Genomic DNA, 26,756 nt, shown 5'->3' with positions numbered 1-26,756 from the left:
ATGAGTTTGAGTAAACTCCAGGAGTTGGTGATGGACAGGGAGGCCTGGCATGCTGCAGTCCATGAGGTCACAAAGAGTCAGACATGGCTGAGCAACTGAACTGACTGAATGACATAACAATTGAGGTTTACTGAATGCTGCCAAGTGCCAGGCCTAATGCTCAGTTCTTTATGTATATCATCTCAGTTAATCCTCCCAAGAATGATACGTGACAGATATGGTTATTATTTCTGTTTTAAAGATGAAGAAACTGAGACAGCAGCTACAGTCTCCTAGCTAGAAGATGAAGGTGTTAGAACTCCAACCTAGGCTTATCTGCAGAGCCTTGGCTCTTCACAGTCGCTGCACTTCCTTCTCCATCAGCACTGACGGGAATTGCTCAGAGAGGAGCAAAGTGGCAGGTAGACAACTTTGGACGTGGTTATATTGATCTGGGTGAGGTATTTTGAGGACTTGAGTGAATTCAGTGCCCATAGTGAGGGAGAGGAGATAGATTAAAAATAAATGAAGAAGACAGAATCTCCAGGTTTTGGTGATTGATGGGATATACATAGAATAGGGAACAAGATAGAAGATGACTCCTAAGCTTCAGTTGTGTGGATGGAGATGTTGGCCACTGAAACAGGAAACATGAGATAGGAGAGGTTTGGGACTTTGGGGACAAAGAACAGTCCTGAGAGAGGAGAGTAGAATAATTGTGTCTCTTATTTTTGAATATTTTAATTAAATGTTAAATATTGACTATTTTAATATTTGATTGTTAAAAGTATTTTATATGTACGGACAGCATAGTCAAGTCTTTGGCCATTGGTTTCTTCCCTGGCCAGCCTGAGTTCCATGGCATGCTCCTCCAGTCTTCTCTTACTCTCTTGTCTTTTTATCCCACAAGCCTAGAAAGATTCTAAACTTGGGTCAGTTCAGCTGTCCACCTTTTCTGATTTTACACCTGAGCAGCTAATTAGTGCTGGAGAAAAATGACACAATTGGATTGCCGCCACAGTAAATCTTAGTCTCCAACCTCAGCTGACCCCTTAATGATGCCTGGCAGTTATTTCACATGCTCTGTATCAGCAGCTTTTTAAATTTTCCTCTGTATTCTTCTCTCTAAGGTTTTTAGCTGCCTTTTACCTTATCATATCACCTCTCACTCTTGCTCGACATCATAGTCTATTTCACAAGACAAAACAAAGACTTTCAGGTTGGAACCCATTCACAGTCCTGCCCTGTCTCCCCCCACCCCCCCCCCAACATCTGCTGTGGGCCTCTGCCACCTGCTTTGAACACCTGGCCCCTCTGCCTGGCTTCTCTCTGCATCCTGGGCCCGGCCTCTCTGTGGCTCTCCCCTCCAGGCATCTTCCCTCAATCTGACCCCAAGTCCACCCCCAGAAACTCTCATCTGCAGGAAGTAAAACGGATTCTGGGATTAACCAGACCTAGATTGTGCTAGCCCCAGTTTTTACCTTGTATGTGTTTTAGGTCACTCACACCACTTTTGCACAATTTTGCATTATTTCAGCCAAACTGGCCCACAGTTCAGGCTTTCTCTGCTCTCAGACCCTCATGGAATGTCTGGCAAATAGTGGAGAATTTTTACTGTTTGAGAGATTGAATGCAGTGTTCATAACTTGAGATATAAAGGGTTTGTTGACATGTTAATGTTCATAAATTCACGCTGCCTGGAGGAGCCCCAGGAACTAGTCCAGCTTAAAAATTTTATGTAATATTTGAGCTCAGGTGAATAAAGTGACCATGTTCACAACAAGAAAAATACCAAAGGAATTTTCAAATGAATATCACATTTTGAATCTGTTTCTGATTTTGCACAAGATAAACTGTCGTGGCTCTACAATGTGGATTTTTAAACTCTTATGGTACAATCAGATAACCTCCTCATGTTTCGTTTTTCTCATCTATACAGTCAGTGGCTGAGTTAAATGACCTTCGATGTCCTTCTAGCTGTGAAATTCAGGGAGTATATGGTCCACAGTCACAGTCATCTAGTTATTATAACTAGTTGTCATCTAGTTTTTCATCAATCAGATAACTAGGAGTCTCTGTGGTCTAAGAGTAGCTATTAACCTGAAGCAAGCAAAAAATAAAATAAATTCGATTCTAAGTATCAGTGGTGACAAAAATGGCAGGGCAAGAGCTAAAGATAGTACAGATTAAAATATGATAATCAGCTAGAGTTCTTGTGAGTACTGCCTTGTTTTCTCTCTCAAAACACAGGTTTGCTATCAAAAGACATCTCTGACTTTCCTTCTGAAACCTTTTGTCCCTTCTCTTGCTCTCCAGCAGCTTCCTAAACTGATTTGCTCCTCTGTTTCCCATCCAGGCTGCATATTTCTTTTTTTTTTTTTTATTTTTTTTATTTTTTATTTTTTTAATTTTTATTTTTTTGGTCATACATTGATATGAATCAGCCATAGATTTACACGTATTCCCCATCCCGATCCCCCCTCCCCAGGCTGCATATTTTTAATGGTTCGGATCACAATGGACATTATTCTCTATCCTTAAAAATAAGCAAACCAACCGCCCAATGAACCCTTCAGTTGTTCCCTTTTTTCTACACAAAGGAAAAGAAATTTTAACTCTGACCTGACATTTAGTGTCTTTCATTTTGCCACAACACAGCTAGCTAGCGTTTTTCTTTAATAGTTCATTGAGTCATATTTGGTTGTCTGTTACATGTAGGGAGTAGGGGGATTGCATAGCAACCACAATTTGCAGTGTTAATGCTAGAACACAGGGGATGAAATATTAGAATGTAGGTTTCCAGTGTTTCAATGAAAGGGCATAATCATTGAGCTCCTAGATTTTACTATTAATGTCATAGCAGGGATTTCATGTAGTGATTGTGTTACAGAAGGCTCTTAGCGGTGAATAGGATTTTATTGAATGAATTTATTTTATATTATTTCTTTTTTATTATCTGCTAATAGACTTCTAAAAAATTTTTTTAGTCGTGGGTGATACTATCAAATCAAATCAAGTCAGATAATGTTACTTGTTTATTATTTAATACAAGTTTAATTGTGACCATTGTATTTTGTAAGAGAACTTTGTGGTACTGTCTTCTAGGGTTTCTAAAATTTCTAAAATTTGTGGACATAGACTCAAGATCACAGAACTATTACCTCCCCCCAAATAATCCAAGACTTCCTTATGACAGCTCCTTCTATTACATGAGTTATGTGCTTATCATCTGTTGTTACCATTGTTGTTGTTCAGTTGCTAAGTTGTGTCTGACTCTTTGTGACCTCATGGACTACAGCATGCCAGGCTCCTGTGTCCTCTACTGTCTTCTGGAGTTTGCTCAAATTCATGTCCATTGAGTCAGTGATGCTGTCTAACCATCTCATCCGGGGATCTTCCCAACCCAGGGATCAAACCCAGGTCTCCTGCATTGCAGGCAGATTCTTTACCAGCTGAGCCACCAGGGAAGCCCCATCCTCTGCCACCCCTTCTCCTTTTGCCTTCAGTCTTTCCCAGCATCAGGATCTTTTCCAGAGAGTCAGCTCTTCGCATCAGGCAACCAAAGTATGAATGTTGGATCTCTTTGCAGTCCAAAGGACTCTCAAGTCTTCAGCAGCATAATTTGAAAGCATCAATTCTTCGGCACTCAACCTTCTTTATGGCCAAACTCTCACATTCGTACATGACTTTTGGAAAAACCATAGCTTTGACTATACAGACCTTTTTTTGGCAAAGTGATGTCTCTGCTTTTTAATATGCTGTCCGGATTTGTCATAATTTTCTTTCCAAGGAACAAGCATCTTTTAATTTCATGGCTGCAGTCACTGTCTATAGTGATTTTGGAGCCCAAGAAAATAAAATCTGTCACTGCTTCTACTTTTTCCCCTTCTGTTGACCATGAAGTGATGGAACCAGATGCCATGATCTTAGTTTTTTCAGTGTTGTGTTTTCAGGTCAGCTTTTTCACTCTCCTCATTCACCCTCATCAAGAGGCTCTTTAGTTCCTCTTCACTTTCTGCCATTAGAGTGGTATCATCTGCATATCTTTTTTTTGTTGTTGTTACCATAGTGTTTGTTTGTAACTTACTATCTTAAATTGACTATCTTTTCATGTGTATTCTCTTCATGTGTATCTCATATTTTAGAAAAGATTGTAAGCTTCCTGTAGGCAGATACTAGTTCTTGTACTTTTGATGGCTTTAAGGAACAGGGACTATAGGGGGCACCACTCCCAGGGACCTTCCCGTTTTGCTCAACTGTTTCTAAGGCTGGTACCCCCACCCTTGGTGGCCCAACCAGTAAAGAATCTGCCTGCAATGTGGAAGACCCAGGTTCGATCCCTGAGTTGGGAAGATCCCCTGGAGAAGGGAATGACAACCCAATCCAGTATTCTTGCCTGGAGAATCCCATGGACAGAGGAGCCTGGCAGGCTACAGTCCGTGGGATCACAGAGTCAGACACCCCACCCCTGGGTCCCAGTCCTCTGATGCTCCATCAGAGACTTCCACCAGATGGTGCTCTTTTCCCACTTGTGTTCTAGGGTGTCATGCCCTATTACCTTTGCCCCTTGCCCATTCCTTCTGATGGAATACTGGTAGTGGAAAGAGAATTCAAAATCAGCTGAATCTTCCTAAATGAGAGAAGAGGTTATAGGAAATATTCAGTGTAGAGACTATTAGCATTGTTCAGAAAAGTCATTTCCTTGGGTATAATCAGTATTTACCATGTGCCTCACTACTCAAGGTCAAATGCAAGGGTTTTCCTAGCCTTGTTAACTTACTACTGAAGCCCTGGTCAACCAGGTGTCCATCTGAATTCTGAGATGCCATTTCTAATGCCAGGATAACACTTTAGCATTAGTCTCTGCAACTTGTTTGGAGACAGCCATTACCAGGGAACAGAGATGATCAAGAGGGAAATAGCAGTCTCTGGACATTGAGTATTACAGAGAACCTACCCCTTTAGAAGTCACCACTGTTTTTGTATGAAAAACTGAAGTTCAAATCTGGACATCTGTAAGTCATCAAGAAGAGATTTGATTTTTTTTTTCACCAAGACAGGGAATGTATGATGGGTCTTAAATTTCTGTAGGTCACAAGTAAAACAACACTCTTAATGCTTTAGTTGTAAAAGATTTTCATCTAGATGTTCTGGATTACAGATTTTAGCCTTTCTGCATAGCTAGGTTTATAATGCCATTATAATCCTTTTCATCTAACCCTACTCATCTAATCCTGTTTATCATTTTGGAGGAGGAGAGTTAGTGACTTTTTTTTTGAAATCTAATGAAGTTCATGGACTCTTTTTCAAGGAAAAAGAAAACACACATTACTTTGCACCTATAATTTTAGGGAGTTTATGTATTTCCCAAAGCTCAAATAGTTGAATCCATAGTTGACTCCAAATTAAAGACGCTCCCTGATACTAGGCTGTCTGACAAAACAGTTGTAACTTCTCTTAGTACTAGGCTTGTTTTCTGCATTACAGCCAGTAGAAATGCAGTTACCCAGCAGACCCAGATACAGATCTTGACTCTGCCACTAACAGCTGCCTGATCCTGGTCAATTTGTTTGACCATCCTGAGTCTTAGTTTCCTCATCTGTAAAATGGGGGTAGTAATAGTATCATTGTATCATTGGACGGAGGTTCGTGACATTGTACAGGAGACAGGGATCAAGACCATCCCCATGGAAAAGAAATGCAAAAAGGCAAAATGGTTGTCTGAGGAGGCCTTACAAATAGCTGTGAAAAGAAGAGAAGCAAAAAGCAAAGGAGAAAAGGAAAGATATTCCCATTTGAATGCAGAGTTCCAAAGAATAGACAGGAGAGATAAGAAAGCCATCCTCAGTGATCAGTGCAAAGAAATAGAGGAAAACAAAAGAATGGGAAAGACTAGAGATCTCTTCAAGGAAATTAGAGATATCAAGGGAACATTTCATGCAAAGATGGGTTCAATAAAGGACAGAAATGGAATGGACCTAACAGAAGCAGAAGATATTAAGAAGAGGTGGCAAGAATACACAGAAGAACTGTACAAAAAAGATCTTCACGAGCCAGATAATCACAATGGTGTGGTCACTCACCTAGAGCCAAAAATCCTGGAATGTGAAGTCAAGTGGGCCTTAGAAAGCATCACTACGAACAAAGCTAGTAGATGTGATGGAATTCCAGTTGAGCTATTTCAAATCCTGAAAGATGATGCTGTGAAAGTGCTGCACTCAATATGCCAGCAAATTTGGAAAACTCAGCAGTGGCCACAGGACTGGAAAAGGTCCGTTTTCATTCCCATCCCTAAGAAAGGCAATCCCAAAGAGTGCTCAAACTACCGCACAATTGCACTCATCTCACATGCTAGTAAAGTAATGCTCAAAATTCTCCAAGCCAGGCTTCAGCAATACGTGAACCGAGAACTTCCAGATGTTCAAGCTGGTTTTAGAAAAGGCAGAGGAACCAGAGATCAAATTGCCAATATCTGATGGATCATTGAAAAAGCAAGAGAGTTCCAGAAAAACATCTATTTCTGCTTTATTGACTGCACCAAAGCCTTCAACTGTGTGGATCACAATAAACTGTGGAAAATTATTAAAGAGATGGGAATACCAGACCACCTGACCTGCCTCTTGAGAAACCTGTATGCAGGTCAGGAAGCAACAGTTAGACTGGACATGGAACAACAGACTGGTTCCAAATAGGAAAAGGAGTACGTCAAGGCTGTATATTGTCACACTGCTTATTTAACTTATATGCAGAGTACATCATGAGAAACGCTGGGCTGGAAGAAGCACAAGCTGGAATCAAGATTGCTGGGAGAAATATCAATAACCTCAGATATGCAGATGACACCACCCTTATGGCAGAAAGTGAAGAGGAACTAAAAAGCCTCTTGATGAAAGTGAAAGAGGAGAGTGAAAAAGTTGGCTTAAAGCTCAACATTCAGAAAACTAAGATCATGGCATCTGGTCCCATCACTCATGGGAAATAGATGGGGAGACAGTGGAAACACTGTCAGGCTTTATTTTTGGGGCTCCAAAATCACTGCAGATGGTGATGCAGCTATGAAAGAAATTAAAAGACGCTTACTCCTTGGAATGAAAGTTATGACCAACCTAGATAGCATATTAAAAAGCAGAGACATTACTTTGCCAACAAAGGTCTGTCTGTCAAGGCTATGGTTTTTCCAGTGGTCATGTATGGATGTGAGAGTTGGACTGTGAAGAAAGCTGAGCGCTGAAAAATTGATGCTTTTGAACTGTGGTGTTGGAGAAGACTCTTGAGAGTCCCTGGGACTGCAAGGATATCCAACCAGTCCATCCTAAAGGAGATCAGTCCTGGGTGTTCATTGGAAGGACTGATGCTGAAGCTGAAACTCCAATACTTTGGCCACCTCATGCGAAGAGTTGACTCATTGGAAAAGACCCTGATCTTGAGAGGGATTGGGGGCAGGAGGAGAAGGGGATGACAGAGGATGAGATGGCTGGATGGCATCACCGACTCGATGGGCATGAGTTTGAGTAAACTCCGGGAGTTGGTGATGGACAGGGAGGCCTGCGATTCATGGGGTTGCAAAGAGTCAGACATGACTGAGCGACTGAACTGAACTGAACTGAAGTGAACTGAATAGTATCATTGTAATAGTAATAATCTCATTGGATTATGATGAAGATAAAATAATACATGTAAAATGTATACTGAGCACAACACCTAGCATATGTTAAATGCTGAATACATAGTTTTATTATAATTAGGAAATGGAATTATTTTTCCTCCTTAGATAGTTCCAATAAAATGAGGATAGTTACATTTGTCTTACCTACTTCACCAGGATCTATCTAATTAGCTAGCTTAGTGGTTAAAGCTCTGAATATTTTAACCTCACTAACCATGTTTATTGGTTAGCTCCATGGTCAAGAATTTGACACCCACCTTCAAAACCCAAACTAATGATTAAAAGTTAATAGCCTCATTTTTAGGAGAAATCTCATATTCCATCTATCTCAAGTGACAAACTAGAACAGTATGATTACAATTTGAAAGATACTGAAATGTAATCTGAGATGGACCTCCCCCTGCAGTGGAAACACAGAATCCCAAAGCTTTCCTGTTTAATTCCTACTAGAGTGTCTGTCTGAATCTAGTTGCTAGGATTAGCTAAGATTAATAAACCTCGATTAGTAGCTTTGAAACCATGGGCAAGTTATCTCACCTCTTAATGCCTCGGTTTCCTCATTTATAAAATGGGTATAATAATAGGGTTAGAATGTGGAGGAAGTAAGTTTATATGAGTACTTAAAACAATGCCCAACAATTGACTTTTAAAAATCTTAGCATTGTTATTATCATTACTACTGCTATGATAGCTATAGCTGCTCATCAAGACTCCCTCAATATAGTGAGTTCATTTTATTTGCTGCACTTTTCCTTAAACTAAAGTTCAATTAAAACTTCTTTAATTTAAAAACACAAATAGCAAATTTTGCCTTGCATGTAAAGTAACCTTAAATTTTCAAGACTTTATTCAGGGACTTCCCTGGTGGTCCAGTGGTTAAGAATCTGCCTGCCAATGCAGGGGACAGGAGTTCCATCCCTGGTCCTGGAAGATTCCTCATTCCTTAGGGCAGCTAAGCCTGTGGGCACCACAACTACTGAGCCCATGTGCTGAAATTACTGAAGTCTGTGTGCCCTGGAACATGTGCTCTGCAACAAGAGAAGCCACTGCAATGAGAATCCCGTGCACCGCAACTGGAGAGTAGCCACCCCCCACCCCTGCAACTGGAGGAAGCCCGAGTGCAGCAGTGAAGACCCAGTGCAGCCAAAAATAATAGATAAATAATAATAATAAAATTTTTAAGGCTGTATTCTGTAGCATAGACTAAACGTTGTAAAATATTATTCTTCCGTTTTAAGTTTGGAGGCACAAGTAAAGATAGATTTATTTTGACTGAATGTGAAAATCATCATCATCAATACGTTGCAGCATTTTCTCTGCTCATTCTGTACTCATCTTTTTTCCAGTTCCAAATATCATTTGCATGGACCTGATGATGTCGAGTATGGATATTGTAGAGGAGTGATAGCTTCCCTTTCATATTGAAGCTGAAGCTTCAAAGAGAAGATTAAAGAAGTGTTTGCCATCTATCTGCTCAGCCCTGATATGAAATTCTCAGAGGCTTTTAGGATAAACACAACTCTGTGTGTGTGTTTGCATGCTTTTTCTTCTATATATTTCCATTGTGGTCTTTGTATTTTGGTTTAAAATTTCTAGTTTCAGACTTGTTGGAGTCTCTGGCTAAGGGATAATTGTTTTTAAAGTGAAGGATAAGAATTAGAAGATGTTGTCAGGATTTGACTAAATGCCTCCTAAGGAGAGTAGAATTCTCTAGTGCAGAATCATCTTTCCAGAGAATGTAATGAAGGACATCCATAGGATATATTTAACGAGATAAGATTAAGACTTTAAGTGAGTCAGCAAAGAATAATCCATGGTGCCCTCCAGTGAGAAATGAGATTGTTCACCTTTTGGCCTTGCCTTTTAGAAGTATCCTCTCTGAGCTCTGGGATAGAGTGGTGTGTGTGCATGTATGTGTGTGTGTGTGTGTGTGTGTGTGTGTACAGACTTCCTTTAGGGTTGTTACATAATAGTTAAAATAAGAAGAAAAGAAGAAGAGGTAGTTTGCCAGGGTAGTTTTATATCTCTTGAGAAAGAAGCAAACTAATATTCCACTTCATGTCATTTTCTACATAAAGTTCTATATATAATTTTTATTGACAGAAATATTTAATTACAGTATCATCAAGAATAAAGCAGATTCTGCTATTTAACATCTACTAGAGAGACCTGCTACTTATTGGATTAAATTAAATTTAATTCTTTCTCCATAAACAGCCTTCTTAAGATATAACTACTATTGGGAGAAGCAATACTTGGTATATGTGAACATATAACATCTCCTTAACTAACAAGTGAAACTAGGACACTTTATAGTATGTAGAGAAAGGAACTAAAAATGTGTATGAGTTGGAATGGAGATGGTGGGGGGTAGGGGTAGGGGGAACAGGTAAGAGACTGAGATCATTAGTAACGTTTTATCTATTTTGACAATTTACCATGAATTGGCCCTTTAACTGCCACTGGGGCATGGCTGTTTTTTTCTCAATCAGTAAGTGAAAACATTTGTTAGCCAAGTTTTTGCTGTTGCTGTCGCTAACATTTTGGGAAGAGGAGGCACACACACAATCTGCACATGTTCATATCCTCATTTCTATTTATATTGAATTAGATAGAGGTTGGGTAATCATTGGAATGGGGCGGAGGCAAGGCAACACCTTGAGAAAAGATGGAAAAATAGGAATAGAAGATGGAAAATTGTTCACCCTCTTGATAATTTGCTTGGTAAGCTGTGTTTTACAGACAGGAGATTTATGGAGAACTTTTCACATTGGCCAAGTTCATTGGGAAACGGCAGTGTCTGCTCGGTGGAAATTGACCCATCATACTAATAAAAACAAATTATTTAAGTTGCAGCTAGTTTCAATTTACATGTGCCCTTATGTCAGTGTGGATGCCCTTTTCCCCAGATGCTGCACCTTTATATTTCCCACCCTTCCCTTTCTCATCCCCTCTCCCCCTTTCCACTGAAAAGGTCAAAGCTGTTCTGAACTTTACTCACCCTCTAACCCAAGCATCTTAACATTCCTTCACCTGATTGCCAGTCCAGAGCTGTTCTGAGAAAGAAGAGGAACAAGAAAAGTCAATCGCAAGGTTTCTTCACATTCTCTTTTCACCTCTGTTTATTTCCCACAAATTCATCTCTGGATTATACTCCAGAGATGTATACTCCCTGCATATCTCCTTCCTCTCCATTTTCTGAATTTTTACAAAGAAATAACCTAGATGCTCTTTGGGCTGGTGTTCCCCACACAAAGTAGCCACACCTTATTTCAGTCTTGAACTCGGTTGGTAAAGAATCCACCTACAATTCAGGAGACCTGGGTTTGATTCCTGGGTTGGGAATATCTGCTGGAGAAGGGATAAGCTACCCACTCCTGTATTCTTGGGCTTCCCTTGTGGCTCAGGTGGTAAAAAATCCACCTGCAATGCCAGAGACCTGGGTTGGGAAGATCCCCTGGAGAAGAGAAAGGCTACCCACTCCAGTATTCTGACCTAGAGAATTCCATGGACTGTATAGTCCATGGGGTCGCCAAGAGTCGAACATGACTGAGTGACTTTCACTTTCACGTACTAGAAGACACACCATTATCATCAATGTATTACCCTTTTCCTCATCTTTTTTGGAATTTTTTTGGGGGGGATATTTTTAAGAATTGGATTAAACTGTGAACTCTCTCCTTAGAAAAAATGCTGTTATATTCATATATGCCCCTGGGAAGTCAAGATGAGGATAGAAAAATATTATTTCCACTTAGAGGGATAGAGATTACTATGTTTATAGCAAGAATTAATATGTGGTGACCATAAGCAAGATTGGGATATGTTGAAGAACAGGTGGGAGGTGAGGAAATAAAGAGAAACTATAGCCAACATTTTTTAAAATTTCACTGTGATGTGAAAGAAAAGAGGGCAGCAAATGGAGGGATATGAAGGGGGTGAGGGAAGGTTTGCTTTATTTTTATATGAGCATAAATGCTGATGGAAAGGGCCATGTTGAGAGGAAGAGGTTGAATTTATACAAGAGAAAATCGATGTAATAATGTAAGTATCCTGTGAAGGCAGGAGGAAATGGAGTCCAAAGTACTATAGACTTTTGTGGGTAGCCACTATATATAACATTGCTTCTGTGGGGAGGCGGGGGAAGCAATTTAGATTTCAAGTAAGTGACTTGCAAATGATCCCTTCTGCTATTGCCATTTCATTATTTGTAAGACTTCAAGGGTTATGGGGTTTGCCAGTCATTTCCCAAAATAAAAGAGGAGATAGAATGATAGACCGAATTGCAAGAGCCCCAGTCTTGGCTCAGACACTAAAATATTAGATGACCTTGAGTCAGTTGTTCATGCATCACCTGTAAAATTAAGAATTTAGGTCTAGAAGGTATTTGGGGATGTGTTGGGGGGGTGTTTTAGTTGTCATAACAACTGGGGGTGCCCAGAACCAATGATACTGATTGTCCTGTAATACACAAGATAGGTTATCAAAACAAGGAATTGTCCTGGTCAAAGCCTGCAGAGCTCCTTAGGAGAAACCTGGACCATGGCTAGGTAATATTTTAGGACCTTTCTGGCTCTAAAGTCAAACTTATCTAAGGAGATACAGTGAGTTAAATGTCCCTTTCAAGCCTTTAAGAATCTTTCAAATCTCAAGGACAACCCTTCAGTTTTTATTAGAGTAGATTGTGGCTTTGGCTAGTTATTGACTATTTAGGAGTGCTATTGCTGTCATATGCCACGATTGAGAAATACAAGTTTGACTTACCTCCCTTCTTTTTCCTTTTATTTCAGATACTTTTGGAATTTTCAGCCCCAAGGTGAGTCCTCTCCAACCATTTATGGTTCATACTGAAAATGTGTAGATGGTATTGTTACTTCTGTATCTTCTAAGTAAGCTTCTCCATAGGGTGGCATTGGCCCTTTCTGAGGAAAGTCAGTGGAGTGTTTAATTAACCTTCACCCTGCTGGGCTCCCTTGCCCTGCCTTTTAGCAATAAGAAGCCCTGATGCTTCTGCCTTCTTAATGAATTAGTGCTAGATTATTCTGTAGGACCAAAGCTTTAGTATGCTTTTATTCCTTGAGCTTTGTTAGATGCCAACAGGATCCACCAGCATTCAAATAAAATGGTGGCCGAGTCCATAATAAAAGCCTTGGGAGGGCTCCAGCTCAACTAATCCTTCATTGCTCCAGAAATAAATTCCGGTGTGTTACCTCCTCAATCACAGTGCTCTTCCACACAGCCTGCCTGTCTGGCAGCAGAAGCATGTCAGAAATGGAGTAGTGTTGAAATTCCCCCTAGAACGGTGTTATCACATTTTAATATGAGCCTCACTGCAGCCTCCGTGCTTCTAATTGCTTTCAAACCATTGTTTTCCTGCTTTTGCTTGATGAACTCAGCATCTGGCATGATTCTAAAAAGTACAACAGACAGCTGTGTGCAAAATTGAAAAAAAGAGGGTAAAAACACATTTTTAAAAGGTTCAAAACTGAAAATTTTTCTGAATTCAGTTTGAGGGGGTGCCTTTAAAGTATATGCATACTTAAAAAAAAAATAAAGTATATGCATACTTTATGTACCCTGGTTGAGAATGTCACAAACATCATTCTGAATATTAACTATCTCAACTTGTTATAAATGGGAGATTTTTATTTTCTCAGAAAAATCACAGAGCATTTTAAACTAAAATAGCTTTATGAACTATTTTGCTCTATAAAATTTTTTAAACAATTGCAAGCTTTTCCAATATTTTTCTTTATTTTCATAACATTACCAATGTATCCATCTCAGTGAACAGTAGTACCTTAAAAAATTCAAACTGTAATGATTCTAGTTTTATTAAAAATTTAATTTTCCTAGCTCATACTTTGAAGTCTATAAAGGTTTCTTTAAAAGCAAACTTTAAAAATAAAATATTATATTTTTGAAGTTTTTAAACTTTTGTAAATTATAACAATAGCATTTGTAACATTTTAAATAATGTGATATAGTGTTACTGTATACCTCACTGTCCTAAAGCATTTATGGCTGAAAACATAGGTTGAGAATAGAGAATTATATGTACTAATGTAGCAGTTTGTTTTGCAAAATGTGAAATATGCTATTCAAGAAATGGCCCTATAGTTCAGGGTTTAACAGATGCTAACCAAAATCCACAGGGGGCAGAATATGAATGTAAACAGGCAGAAATGAATAGAACTGTGAAGATAGAATTAATTACCTAAAGGAGAAATAAAGAATTAGTGTCAGAGATGTGGTATAGTAATGTGTTGAGAAGAGAAAATAATTTTAGAGCTTAACATAAGGGACTGTGTGGGGCTCAAAAGACAAAGCACACATCTCACCAGATTCTTGTAATAGTGGTATTATAGTCATCGTCCAGCATAGGGCAACTTCTACACAGTCTTTCTCTTTCATAATGAAGGCAGAGGTAGAGCAGTAAAGGAGACAACTGAAAAGAGTTTATTTAGAACAGAAAACTGTTTACTTCTTGACAATGATTGGATATAGGTAGCAAATTGGATATTCTTTGCCCATTTGGAAGCAATGTAAGGAAAGATAAAATAGGAAAACCCATGTACATGTGGCTTGCCCCCAGCTTTGTTCCTCCCACTAAGAGAGTTTTAAGGGGCAGAAGAGGAAAGAAAGGGTATCTTTTACCCTGCCCTTTTGGTCAGATCTTAGCAGATTGTTTGCTTCTAAAATGTAATTTGGGTGGGAGCAGTAACAGGTCTATTTGAGATACTATGGGGCAGTTTGGGATTATGAAAAGAATAAGAATATGTAAGAAGTAGAACAGATGGCAGAAGTATTTTAAGAGCCCTGGAAGAGTAGGTAGTATTGGGAAGGGAGTGAAGAAGAACAGAAATGGTGGCCCCAAACATTCCTGGCAGTTTTATCTGTGGCAGGATTTTTGTGCAGGAAGGTGATGGGATGAATTTTATTAACTGTGCATTTCCCTAAACACACATGCGTATTCTTCAGAATATTTGTACCAGAGTCTGGTACCTAGAGGGAAAATAGTCCTTAGTTATAGAAGAGTAGACACAACATACTGAAAAAGCATCCTTTAAAAGAAAGATACTTGGGAGAGTAGACTGCTAGACCTAGAGAACGATTTCAAGCAAAGCATTTCTTATCCGTCATTCCATTCAGTGCCAGGTTTAATGCAATGGAAGAGTGATCATGGAATAGTATCAGGAGAGTTTTGTCCCTGTTCTGGAGAAGAAACAGGGCATGGTAGAAAGAGGATGGACGTTGAGGCCTAATAATCCTGGGTTCAAGTCTCACTATACCATTTAGCTAAAGGTTATGTGAACTTAGCAAGTTGCTTCATTTTTCTGAATCCTGGCTTCCTTATCTATAAAATAAAGATGTACCAGACACTGTGCGAAGTCTTTTACATGCATTATCTTATCTAACCCTCAGAACAGCCCTATGGAATAAGCAGTTAATATACCTATCTGATAGACGTGGCTACTGAGGCAGAGAGTGGTTAAGAGAATTGCTCAAGGCCAATCTCCTCAAGGAGTCTAACTTAATCAGTATGACTTTGTAACATGTACTCTTTTTAAAAGATATAAAAGCTTTATTGTGATATAATTCACATAACAAGAAATTAACCCTTTAAAAGTATGCATCAGTGGTTTTTTAGTCACTGAGTTGCACAACCATCACCATTGTCTAATTTCAGAACGTGTTCATCACCCTGATAAGAAACTCCATGCTCATTAGTATTCTAGAGCCCAGTATCTTCATTGCTGTATTTTACTGCCTCATTGCAGGTTGTCATGAGGACTAATAGTAATATGTGTAAGTCCTAGCATGGTGACTGGACATAGTATAGTTTCTGTTCATGGTGTTATGATAATTCTTTCCTTCCATTTTCACCTAAGTTTTCATATTTGTCCACTGTTTAACTTCCTGAATGATGTTCATTTAAAAATAAGGAAATAGGAAGAAAAATAATCTCAATAATTTATTACTTTAATATAGAAGGAACATAAATGAAAGACCTCTTTTAATGGGCTTAAACAAAATTGTAAAACATAGGAAAGACTTTTTATATTTATTTTTTAATAAGATTGAGATTCCTTTGATAATTCAAGCTCTGTTTACTTTGACCACTTTTTCTCTACTTAAATTCACTTAAAATTACAAAGAAAGTACATTGGAATCTTTGCTATGGAACTTTTACCATTTCAGCAGTCAGATATTTAAAACATGATATTGCTCAAATTTCTGCAACAATATTAACTTTACCTTTTTAGATAGCCATAGCGCTTGATGGTGTTGATCCTAGTGACAGTTACGGTTAGAAAGAGTTTCAATTATAAGGCATAGTGTTTATAATTTAAATTTATTGCTATAAAACTTCTTCATGAGTATTAGAAAAATTGCCCACCATGGAGCCAGAGTCTAAAACAAATGATACAATATTTAAATAAAAATTTAAGAAAGACCATGGGAATATCATAAATATATGTAACAAAATGGTATTTTTTCTGTCCAATGGTCATTTACATTATACTTGCAATAATGGTAAATATGGACCAGTGAAATTTCTTGGCAGCTTGAAGATTCTTTGAGTATCTGCATAGGTGATGTAGAGGGTTTATGAGAAAATTACTTGGTATATTTCAATATGAAAACTTTCCACTGTGTGAATCTTAAAAATCTTATTTTGAAGTGGCAGGCCTATATCCCTTGTCAAAGTGAATTGATGCCAAAAAATACAGCTTGGCAAAAGCAAATAATACAAAATGAATAAAGAAAATGTTATTATAAAACCACATTAACTGTAGATTAAAAGAGATTTAAAAGCCATATCAACTAATGTGTGAACCTTATTTGCATCCTGAATCAAACTATACAATCTATGAGAGAATTAGAAATTTGAACACTGACTGGATTTTTTATGTTGAGAATCTACTGCTATTTTTTTTAGGTGTGACAATGGCATTATGTTTATATTTGTATGCAGTGACATTTGAAGATAAAGTAATAGATTCCGATGTATTATTCAAAATAATATGGAAGAGGAAGAAATAAATGGGGTGGGGTGTAGATGAAATAAAATGGATCATAAATTATGTTGAAGCTGGACAATGTGTACACACTTTTTCCTACTTTTGTATATTTAAAAAATTCACTATAATGCAAGAATAAAAGAAAAAAATCTAGTTTGAAATTAATAAAAAATGTAACAATATTTTGTTTCTATTATGAAACCTGGTACATTAAAGCATAAGATACTTTATGTGTCTTGGACACAAAATACATAAAATAATGAGGGTGTTTTTTTTTTTAAGTTTTTGTTCAAGTTAAATGTTTTGTTTAAGAGCATGAGTTTTGAAGTTAGACCTGAATTCGAATCCCAGTTCCTTTACTAACAAGCATTGTGAGCTATAGCAAGTGATATCACCTTCTCATTTACAAAATCTTGCTAATAATATCTATGTGTGTGCGTGTGCTGTCACTTCAGTCGTGTCTGATGCTGTGCAGCCCTGTGGACTATAGCCCTCCAGGCTCCTCTGTCCTTGGAATTCTCCAGGCAAGAATACTGGAGTGGGTTGCCATGCCCTCTTCCAAGAGATCTTCCCAACCCAGAGATTGAACCTACGTCCCTTGTGTCTCCTGCATTGGTTGGCACATTCTTTACCACTAGCGCCACCTGGGAAGCCCTAATAATATCTTCTTCACGCTTATTATGAGTTGTAATGAATTTTAATAAGATGATGAACTCATGAGGAGTGCTTGCCACTTGGTAGGCACTTACTGAAGTGGTAGCAAGTATTATGTTTATGTTTCAAAGGAGGGCTATGCAAGTAAATCCATGTATGGAACTTAGGTAATATATATTCACGTATCTTTCCATAATATTTATCCATTCCAAAAAAAAAAAATATTCATCTATTCCAGCTGAACCCTGCTATAGGGCCATTTGACTCACCATATATATATATATTTGTGAGATTTTGCATTTAAAGGCTGTGTGTGCAGACTTTTTATTGGTAGGCACTTCAGAGGTTAGATTTATGAGCTTATTGCTCTGTAATGTCTGAGACATGTTGAATCGAAGCATGGATGTCACTTTCCTTCTTTTCTCTTACTATCACATACTTGGAGCATGTAGTTATGACAACTGCAAGAAGCAAGCCATTAAAGCAGCAAAGAAACACCATCTTAGCACTAAAAAAAGGAGAGAAAGGTTTCCCTTTGAAGTTGAAGAGAAGTGTTTTTGAATTAATGGAGTGTACAGTGATTTTACAAGTTTTATTTATGAAAATACTCTTTGCGTTCATGCCAGAAGGTTTTAGCACAGTCATAAGTAGGATTTACACAAAGAAACATAGCCGAAATTTATGATGTGTTTGCAAATGTAAGAAAAAGTCTGAATTTACAATATTTGTAATTTATTGTTAAGTGTCTTTCTATCACTATTCCTGGAATGCTAATATTTTATAAACACAAGTGTTGGTTATGAACCTAGAATATCCTAACCTATACTACTTTTTAAAAAGAAATCTTCCAGAATGTTTTCCATGTCTTTTGGGAATTTAATAGGGGGAAATGTACACAGGACGAATGCTCCTGCCTTTGGCTTTAGCCCAGACTTTTAGCATCAACAATCTTGACAGCTGCTTTTGTGACTTGACTTCCTTTGGACCTTTCTCCCCTTTCCCTATTTGCTACATTTTAACAAATTAATCTGTAGAAAGTGGATGTATACACACACATTGTTTTTGAATTTAATTACTGACTTTGATACCTTTTCAAATATTTTACTTCCTATACATCTACTGGTTGGGTTTTTCTAGAGTGGAATAATGGAATAATGCATTTTTAAATTAATGCACTGTTTTGTAGCTTCTGTCAAAGGTTAGTTTTTTTTTTTAAACAAAAAGACTCACTTTTTTCCTTTCTAACCTTAAAACTTTCTAAGGCTTTGATGTCCTTTGTAAAGTCCCATCTTGTCATATGTGATCTTGAGACAGAAGAGAAAGAATTGACTTTCATGAAGGCAAAAGAACTCATTTGAATCAGATGCTGCTGCTATCTGTATTCCCTATACAATATATTATACACACAAATGTTCTTTTATAGCCTTGTTTGGAATAGCAAGGACTCCAAACAGCCTAAAAGCTCAGCAATAGGGGACTAGTTAAATAAAGTATGTTATATGCATTTAATGGAGTGCTACATAGAGATTAAAGGAGTATATGTGTGTATCACGGAGAGCTCTCCAAGGCATATTGTTAGATGAAGAGGGCAGTTTGGACAGTGTACTCTGTGTGTATATGTGTACATGCACACACATGCATGCAAGTGTGCTTGCTTTTATTTGTATATAGTATATTTTTGGAAGGATACACATGAATCTATTAACCATGGTACCCCTGCTGAGGCGGGTACCAGTGTGAGTACAGAGAGAATCTTTGTTATTTATATCTTTTGGTATGATTTAAATTTTCACCATGTGCATTAATTATTTTTTGACTAAAAATTAGTTAGTAGTGAAATAAGTCTATTTCTGCTAATATGCAGCAACCTCCAAGATAAATGATTAGGAGGAAAAGCTGGATACAGGATAAGACAAATGCTACCATTTATTGTTTTTTTTAAACAAAAAGACTTACTACTCTCATAGACATTGTTATATTTAGACAGAAAATTCATAGAATACCCACAAAACACATTGCTTCTGGAGAGAAGAACCATGAGAAGAGAGGAAAGATGAGCTTTCATTACACACCTTCTTGTAATGTTTGAAATTTTTGCTCTGGGCATACTTAACTTTTTTTATTTAATAAAGCTCACTATAGTTAACAATACTGTATTGTGTATTTGAAGGTTGCTAAGAGAGTAGATTTCAAAAGTTCTCATCATAAGAAGAAAATTGTAGCTATGCGAGGTGATGGATGTTGACTAAACTTACAGTCTTGGTGGAGGAGTCTTCCCTGTTAATATATTTTCAATTCATTAAAAGTTTATGGAAAATATCCCCCAAATTCCTTAATGTATACACATATTAAATCACTATGATGCACATCTAAAATTAATGCAATATTGTATGTCAATGATATATCAACAAAGCTTGGGAGAAAAAGAAGCACACCAAAAAACTTGATTTAATACAGCAGCTCTTTTTCAATAGAATCATGATTTGGTAGTTTATATTCATTCATGTTTTTTCCTTGTTTATTTTTACATATGAATTTATAGGTGAGATCCTAATGATGATATAAAATAGCAGTATTCTCTGTTGTTTCATGTTTGGAAACCAGTGTTACATAGGTGTGGCAAGTTAACCTACCACTTAAAAGTGTACTTTAAAATAAATAATAAAATAGGATCATATACTACCCATGGTAATTGATAAAGAATACCTTTTTACCCTATCTTAGTCTTTCTTTTTTGCATGAGTGGTAATTAAAAGTTCATAGAACTTCTGATTCTTGTCATTATGTAGATGGCAAAGAAAATAAAGTGATAATGACTGCTTTAATTTTATTTGATTAGCCTGGAAACTTGTTGAGGAAACAAACTTATAAACTATTTTTTCTTAGACAGAATTATCCCTGGATCAATACAGAAAATCAGGTAAAGAGTACAGTTCCTGAACACAGAATTTCGGTATAAATATTAATTTACTTCAGGAATTGTGCCTCTAATGAATTTTCATGGTTTGGACCCAAAGTGTTGAGAGAAATCTCTGGTTAATTTGAATACAACATTTTTGGGGTTTCTGCTTAAAATTCTTTGTTGAATAAGCCCTTGGACTTGAAAGCCAGTGAGTTTGTTTGATATTTGGAGACTGAATTAGGTGATGGTTAAGCCCAATTCTATTATATAGCATTTCTCTGTGCTTCTCAGCAACACATACTTCTCTTGGAAACTTGTTTAATAGTTATTGCTTACCAGGCTAAATCCTATTAAAACAGAAAAGGAACTGTTAAGTTATGTACAAGGGGAGTTACATGATATATAAAATAAAGATTCCAGTCAGTGCTAACTCTTGAGAGGCAAAGAGTGGAAGAACCAGTCTCTGAACTTGTCTGTCCCTGTCAGCTGACATGCACTTAACACACACTTGCCAGTTTAGAAAGTTCTTGATCACAGTTCATCTCTAAATGGCATTTTCCTAAACTTGAAAAGTGATACCACTTTTCTTAAGATTAGTACACTTTCCTTGTTAGTGGTACCCCAATAAAGATGGAAAAATAAAATTTAAATATAAGGAGATACTTTTCCATGTGAAACTTCTGTTCCGAAGAAGACCAAACACTGAACAGAATTGTTGATGGTAAGAGACTTTGGTTGTTAATGTTGTTGTTATACATGTTATTTTCATACATTAACAGGAGTTCCTATTTGGCAGAGGGGCAAAAGGAGCCTGAATTTTGTCACTTTTTGCCATTCCAGCTTTAGTGGTATTGGAGGTCTATGTTACTCACAAAGAAAACTCACTTTTTCTTCAGTGTGTTAAAAGATGGTTCACGTTTTCAGGCCTGCTTATCTTACCCATAGTACATTCTTTATTATATGTTATTTTATTTTTACTTCTTAGTCTTTTGTGAAACTTTTCTTACATCTGCCTGTATACAGTGTAGTCCCATTCTTCTTCAGCAGGAGATATTGAAATCCAAGTGGGCTTATAGTTTCCCTCAAGAAGTAATATAAGCTGATTGGGATATGATAGATCCTAGGATGCGTCAGGACAGGGAGTGGGTGCTGAGGTCCACTCAGTTTATTATTTGGGAGAAAGGAAAAGAGGGAAAGAGAGCAAGATAAATCAAATAGTAATAAAATTGCTACATTCAGAGTTAACGACATAGTTTTGAGGTGTTTTCCTACTATGAGACTTAAGTATGGTGGTGCCAGAAAGGAAGTGTGTTCTATAGCTAGGCCAGGTCAAAGCTGTATTTGAGTGTGGAACATGTTGCCTCACTTTCTCTGAAGCAACATCAAAATACCCAGGATCAAACAAAATCACACAGAAGTCACTAGAAAAAAATTCAACATATTGATCTGACTAAACCCAAAATGTTGTATTGTTTTGTAAGCATGAGCTTCCTGCTAAAAAGTGGTATTTCAAAAAAAAAAATCACTGCACCAATACTATCATAGGTACATTTGAACCTATAAATTGGACCAACTCCTTCTTGACCAAATCATTGACCACATTTGACTTTGTTAGTTTCATGCATAATATGACTACTAATATTCCTACTACTTATAATAAATTATACTTTTGATTTTATAGATTTACCTTACTGAAGTAAAAAAAAAGTACTGATTAATGACACATGCCATAAATTCGGTATGTCATTCAGTATGCTTTGCCTTTGAGTAATAATAGTAGTTTACAAAGCATGTATATTTGGAGACTGTACAGCTCAGTGAATTAGAACAAGAGCTTAATAATCAGACAAGGCGGGATCAGAGCCACTTATGAGTCACCTGTATGACTTTGGGTAAATTGTTTAATCACTGGATCTCAATTTCTTTATCTGTAACTTTGGGTTAATAGTATATCACAGGATTATTTTGTAGATTAAATGAGATAGTACCTGAAGGGTCTTGACCCAGAGCCTGTAACCAGTAAGAGTTCAGTAAGCTATTATATTTTTATTGTTACTAGAGCTGCTTTTTCCTATAAGTCAAAACATGTGGAAAATTCAGTGGAATAGCTTCATAGTAAGACTTAAACGCTGAGAATGCAGTGGAAAACAGAACAATGAACCAATAATTTCAGTTATGTTTGCCTGGTTGCCATATAATAAATGCATTCATTTTATAGTATATTTACTACATACTACCAAATACCTAGATTTACATGTTTTGAATTCTGTCAAAATCTCATTCCTGTTGAAAATATTCAGACTCAGCAGACCCCATTTTAGTAGCAATTGAACAATAACAGTGGTGGACGGAATGTGTTAGTGAAAAGCCAGAATGATTGCTGACAGGCTGTAATTTGCTTTATGAAGTGTGCGTTGTCACATATACAATTATCTGGTTTATATTTTGCTGTCAGTCTTCCAGTTTGTTAATGTCCAGGAGTTATGCCTTTATGTGAAACCAAAGAAGGGTTAAAAATCTCAGCATTTGCGGTGTGAGGCAAGGGAAGGAAGGAAAGAGCAGAGGGTTCACACAGTGGCTACCTTTTTTTTCTTTTTTGAAGAATTAGGATGATGCTACACACTGCAGCTCACCCTACTGGTCAAAATGAAAAACTGCATCATGAAGGATTTTTTTTTTTTTTTTTTTTTTAAAGGAAGGAGAAAAAAAGAAACTTTTCCATTGGCTCCCCTGGGCATTTTCCTGTCCAACTCACCCCTGACAGATGTAGTTCATTCTGCAAGTATTATTAAACCATGCTGCCCTTTTGGTTGTTGGAGTGATTCTGCTATAAGCATCCAACCCATTTGATTCCATTTCTTATCATTTAAACCATGCTCTCTCTACAACTGAGATCCCTAAAGGTTCTTAAGAAGTCTGTGATTCTTTGCATGATTTATACAATTAGCGTAAACAGTATTCCAAGATAAAAAACTTAGTCATAGGCTCAATTTATTTCTTGCACATTCAAGATCTAGTTGGAACAACTTTTTAAAAGAATGATAAATGGAAACTTTCTTTACCTGGGCTGTCATTTATTCTGTAGACTTAATGACATTCAGTACTATTACACTCACTTCCAGGGCCTTGGGGGAAAAAAGAATATTTATACATTGAGTTATGGCTAGATGTAGGAGGCCAAAAAAAAAAAAAAAGATGGGCAGGAAGTCAGGCAATATAGAACAGAGAAGAATTTGAGACCTTCACTATACATGGATTAATCACAAGAACTAACCATGCAAATCGAAATGGATATTTAGAAATAGGTGAAGCCTCTAAGATGTTCTGTGGGAAACACCATACATTTTCTAATGCATGAGTATGTGCAAAATGGTATCTAATTTATAATGGATGTGTTGACAGAACTTTAGATTTGGTGTTACAAATGTTCTCCAGAATATGTTTACATGTGAATAACATTTCACATATATGGATACGTATGTACTCAATATATTTCTTTAGTTGGTATTATATTTAATAATTTAGGTGAATTGTTATAAAAGCTGCAGTTTTACTAATCTTACCTTAGTCCAGCTTTGGGAACTGCATTACTAGGAAATTGGTCTGTGAAAATCTGGCAAAATTAACACTATCAAGCATGAAAACTAACTGGATTGGATCAGAGACCTTTATTTATGACATTTTATTCAAGATTTATTAATTTAAAGAAGGAGCTGTGTGTCTCACGGGTTCTTAAGTATTAAATAGAGTCAGAAGTTGTATGTTCCCAATGCAAGCAAAAACAACGCAGACAACTTTACACTAATTTCAATTTCCTTATATTGTCCAAAGATAACTTGGTGAAGTAATAGCAAACCCTAGAAAATTTTCAATCATGCCATATAGTTGGTTGCAGATGTGCATAAAGTTTTTATAATATAGCTCATAATTAATTAGGAGAAAAGTAAGATGACTTCATAGTAACATGAAAAACACATTGAGCCTTTTCGTATTGAATAAACAAACATATTTATATGCTGTATCTGTTATTCTTATGTTTTTAAGCTTATGCTTTATGCTTTTTTATTTTTTCTGTCTTTGTAAATTTTTCTCTCATTTCTTGGTAAAATCATCATTATGGTTTGTTTTTATCTGTGAATAGTACCTGCAAGTTCAGAATCAGATGGATTTGCTGTGAGTCAAAATAGTTACAAGGGGAGCATCATCATGGCTCATTTTCCTCCCTGTTTTATTTGGAATTGAATTAGGAAATGAAAGTTTTTAGCAGTTTAATTCACTTCTCCATAAAGTTTATGGAGCAGCAACAGCTGGTTGAATTCATGGCAGAAAAAGCGAACTTCAAGTGGCCAAGCTATTGTTTCAGAATTAAGGGAGAAAACTCATTAGCTGTTAATGAAAACACGGGGAATAAAAACAAATAGCACAGAAACCCTAGCAAATAATTACCTTACACCTGACACAAAGCTGCTTTATCTTTCTGCTCCAACCCTCAGAAATTCCCAACTTATCACTCTATGGAGCATGAATGAAATTGAGTTTGACTCGAAGGAAAGAACAATAGAGAAGTCATCCTCCTTACAGGCCCCTTGGCACAATACTCAGTGGAAACCTGCCACTGAATATACTAAGGGATGTTTCTGGTGCCCAATTCTTATGACACTTAGGATTAGAGGAGCCAATTACCAGCTAATAGCAGGTGAACCCTTAATATAGTTCCCCCAGATCTTGTTTAGAAATACAAAAGGAAAGGACTGAAGGTAGTGGATGTGATTAATGGAGATATTGTGTGTTAGAATATATATATCTGGATAGAAATATATTGATTCTGAGCGAGTTGCAATGGGAAAGTGTGTCTCTAGTGGCTAGGGGTCTTGCTTGTGAGAAAACCATTCAAAGCAGGTGGAGTTCTAAGCCCTAATTGTAGAGCTACTGAGTGGAAATGTCTGTCACTATAGTTTGTGATCATTTATGTCTGATCCCACTGGACTGTGGTTGTGGCCACTTGTAACTGCAATTGTAAGAGCTGTAGATGAATCCAGAGATTACTTCCGATTATGTTTTAAGAAAAAATTATATTCTAAACTTCAACAAATCCAAAATGACCACAGCAATTGTTAGTTCTTCTATAAAATTTTTCACCCATGCATCTTGAATAATTGTAATCATTTTAATTACACGGGAGTGTCTATTTATATAATGTCACTGGCTTTTTTTCTGTGTATGCCCAGGGGAGCTGGGCCACTTGATATGACACTGAGAACACTTACAGCAACATTTCCCTCATCAGGAACTAATTACACTTGGATGTAAAACATATTTTTAAATGTTTCCCCCCACTGCAGTCATTTTTGGTACTGACCTAGGCTGTTTTATCCTGCACTGAGTTGTATACCTTTGTTGTTGTGTACTTTACAGAGTCATGGTCTTGTGTTTAGCACAGAGGTAGCTGTTAAAAACTCACCTTGAGTAACTATGTTTAGATACCATAGGAATCACATGAAAATGACTTTTCCATCTGAAGTTAATAATGCATGCATGCATGCTAAGTCACTTCAGTCGTGTCCAGCTCTTTGCGACCCCATGAACTATAGCCAGCCAGGCTTCTCTGTCCATGGGATTCTCCAGGCATGCCAAATCCAGGCAGGTATTTTGGATAATACTTTAAAAATGGAAGCTCTAAATATAACTGGATTGGATCCTGTGACAGGAAAAGGACACTAGTGGGAAAACTGGTGAAATCTGAATAAGGTCTGTGGTTTAGTTAATAGCAGTGTATCAATGCTAATTTCTTGATTTTGACAAGTATACACTGGTTATGTAAAAAGTTGACATTGGAGAAACTGGTTGAACAGTATGTAGGAACTCCTTGTACTATCTTTGCAATACTTAGAATAAATCCACAACTATTCCAAAACTTAAAAGCTCATTTAAAATAACAAAAAAGCAAAGCCCCTCCTGATTTGCTTTTTTTAAAAAAGCCTAGACTGCTAAAATATGTAAGAGTAGATTTGTCAGATTTCTGGAGCAAGCAGAAAACTTTGAGTCTGGAGTGACAGTTGATAGATAATGCCCATTATGTCCTACAAATGTTAAATTTTGCTTGATAACCCATATGACTAATTTTTAACTGGATTTTTGTTTGGCTCAAAATTTTTAAATTCCTTTAACCTCACAGCTCACTTTTGGGTTGCCTGCCAGGCTGTACATTTAGATTGCCTTGATAATATAATTACAGTGGATTTGCAGCGATGTAAAATTTGAGAATTTTAGCCCTCAGTTCAGTATTTGAGAATTTTTCTGCTTGTAATAGAAATTTCTCAGCAGTACTTTAGCAGAACTATAAGCTTTGTATCTTGATCAAGTAACCTAGTAAAATAGAGCATTTCTTCCCACTCTAGCCAGTGACTGTTGTGTGAGGGGTTTGTTTGTTTTAATTTTACTTTTATTCTCCACAACAAACTCCACAGTTTATTTTTAAAGTTCTGTATCTGCAGGTGTCCAACTCAGTTATGGATCTCTACCTATCTTT

At 37.0% G+C, this 26,756-nt stretch overlaps 1 protein-coding gene across 2 annotated transcripts in view; it reads left to right on the top strand.

Annotated features, from left to right (window-relative positions):
- The window catches only part of SKAP1 (src kinase associated phosphoprotein 1), a 291,789-nt gene that overhangs the window by 63,190 nt on the left and 201,843 nt on the right, over positions 1 to 26,756 (top strand). For both annotated transcript variants that reach the window (XM_043470440.1, XM_043470435.1), the window contains exon 3: positions 12,436 to 12,461. In XM_043470440.1, coding sequence (XP_043326375.1) covers positions 12,436 to 12,461 — 26 coding nt within the window. The remainder of the gene's footprint in view (positions 1 to 12,435; positions 12,462 to 26,756) is intronic.

Source organism: Cervus canadensis, chromosome 1 (assembly GCF_019320065.1).
Source record: "Cervus canadensis isolate Bull #8, Minnesota chromosome 1, ASM1932006v1, whole genome shotgun sequence".
Taxonomy (NCBI): Eukaryota; Metazoa; Chordata; class Mammalia; order Artiodactyla; family Cervidae; genus Cervus; species Cervus canadensis.
This window is presented reverse-complemented; position numbering and strand designations above follow the sequence as displayed.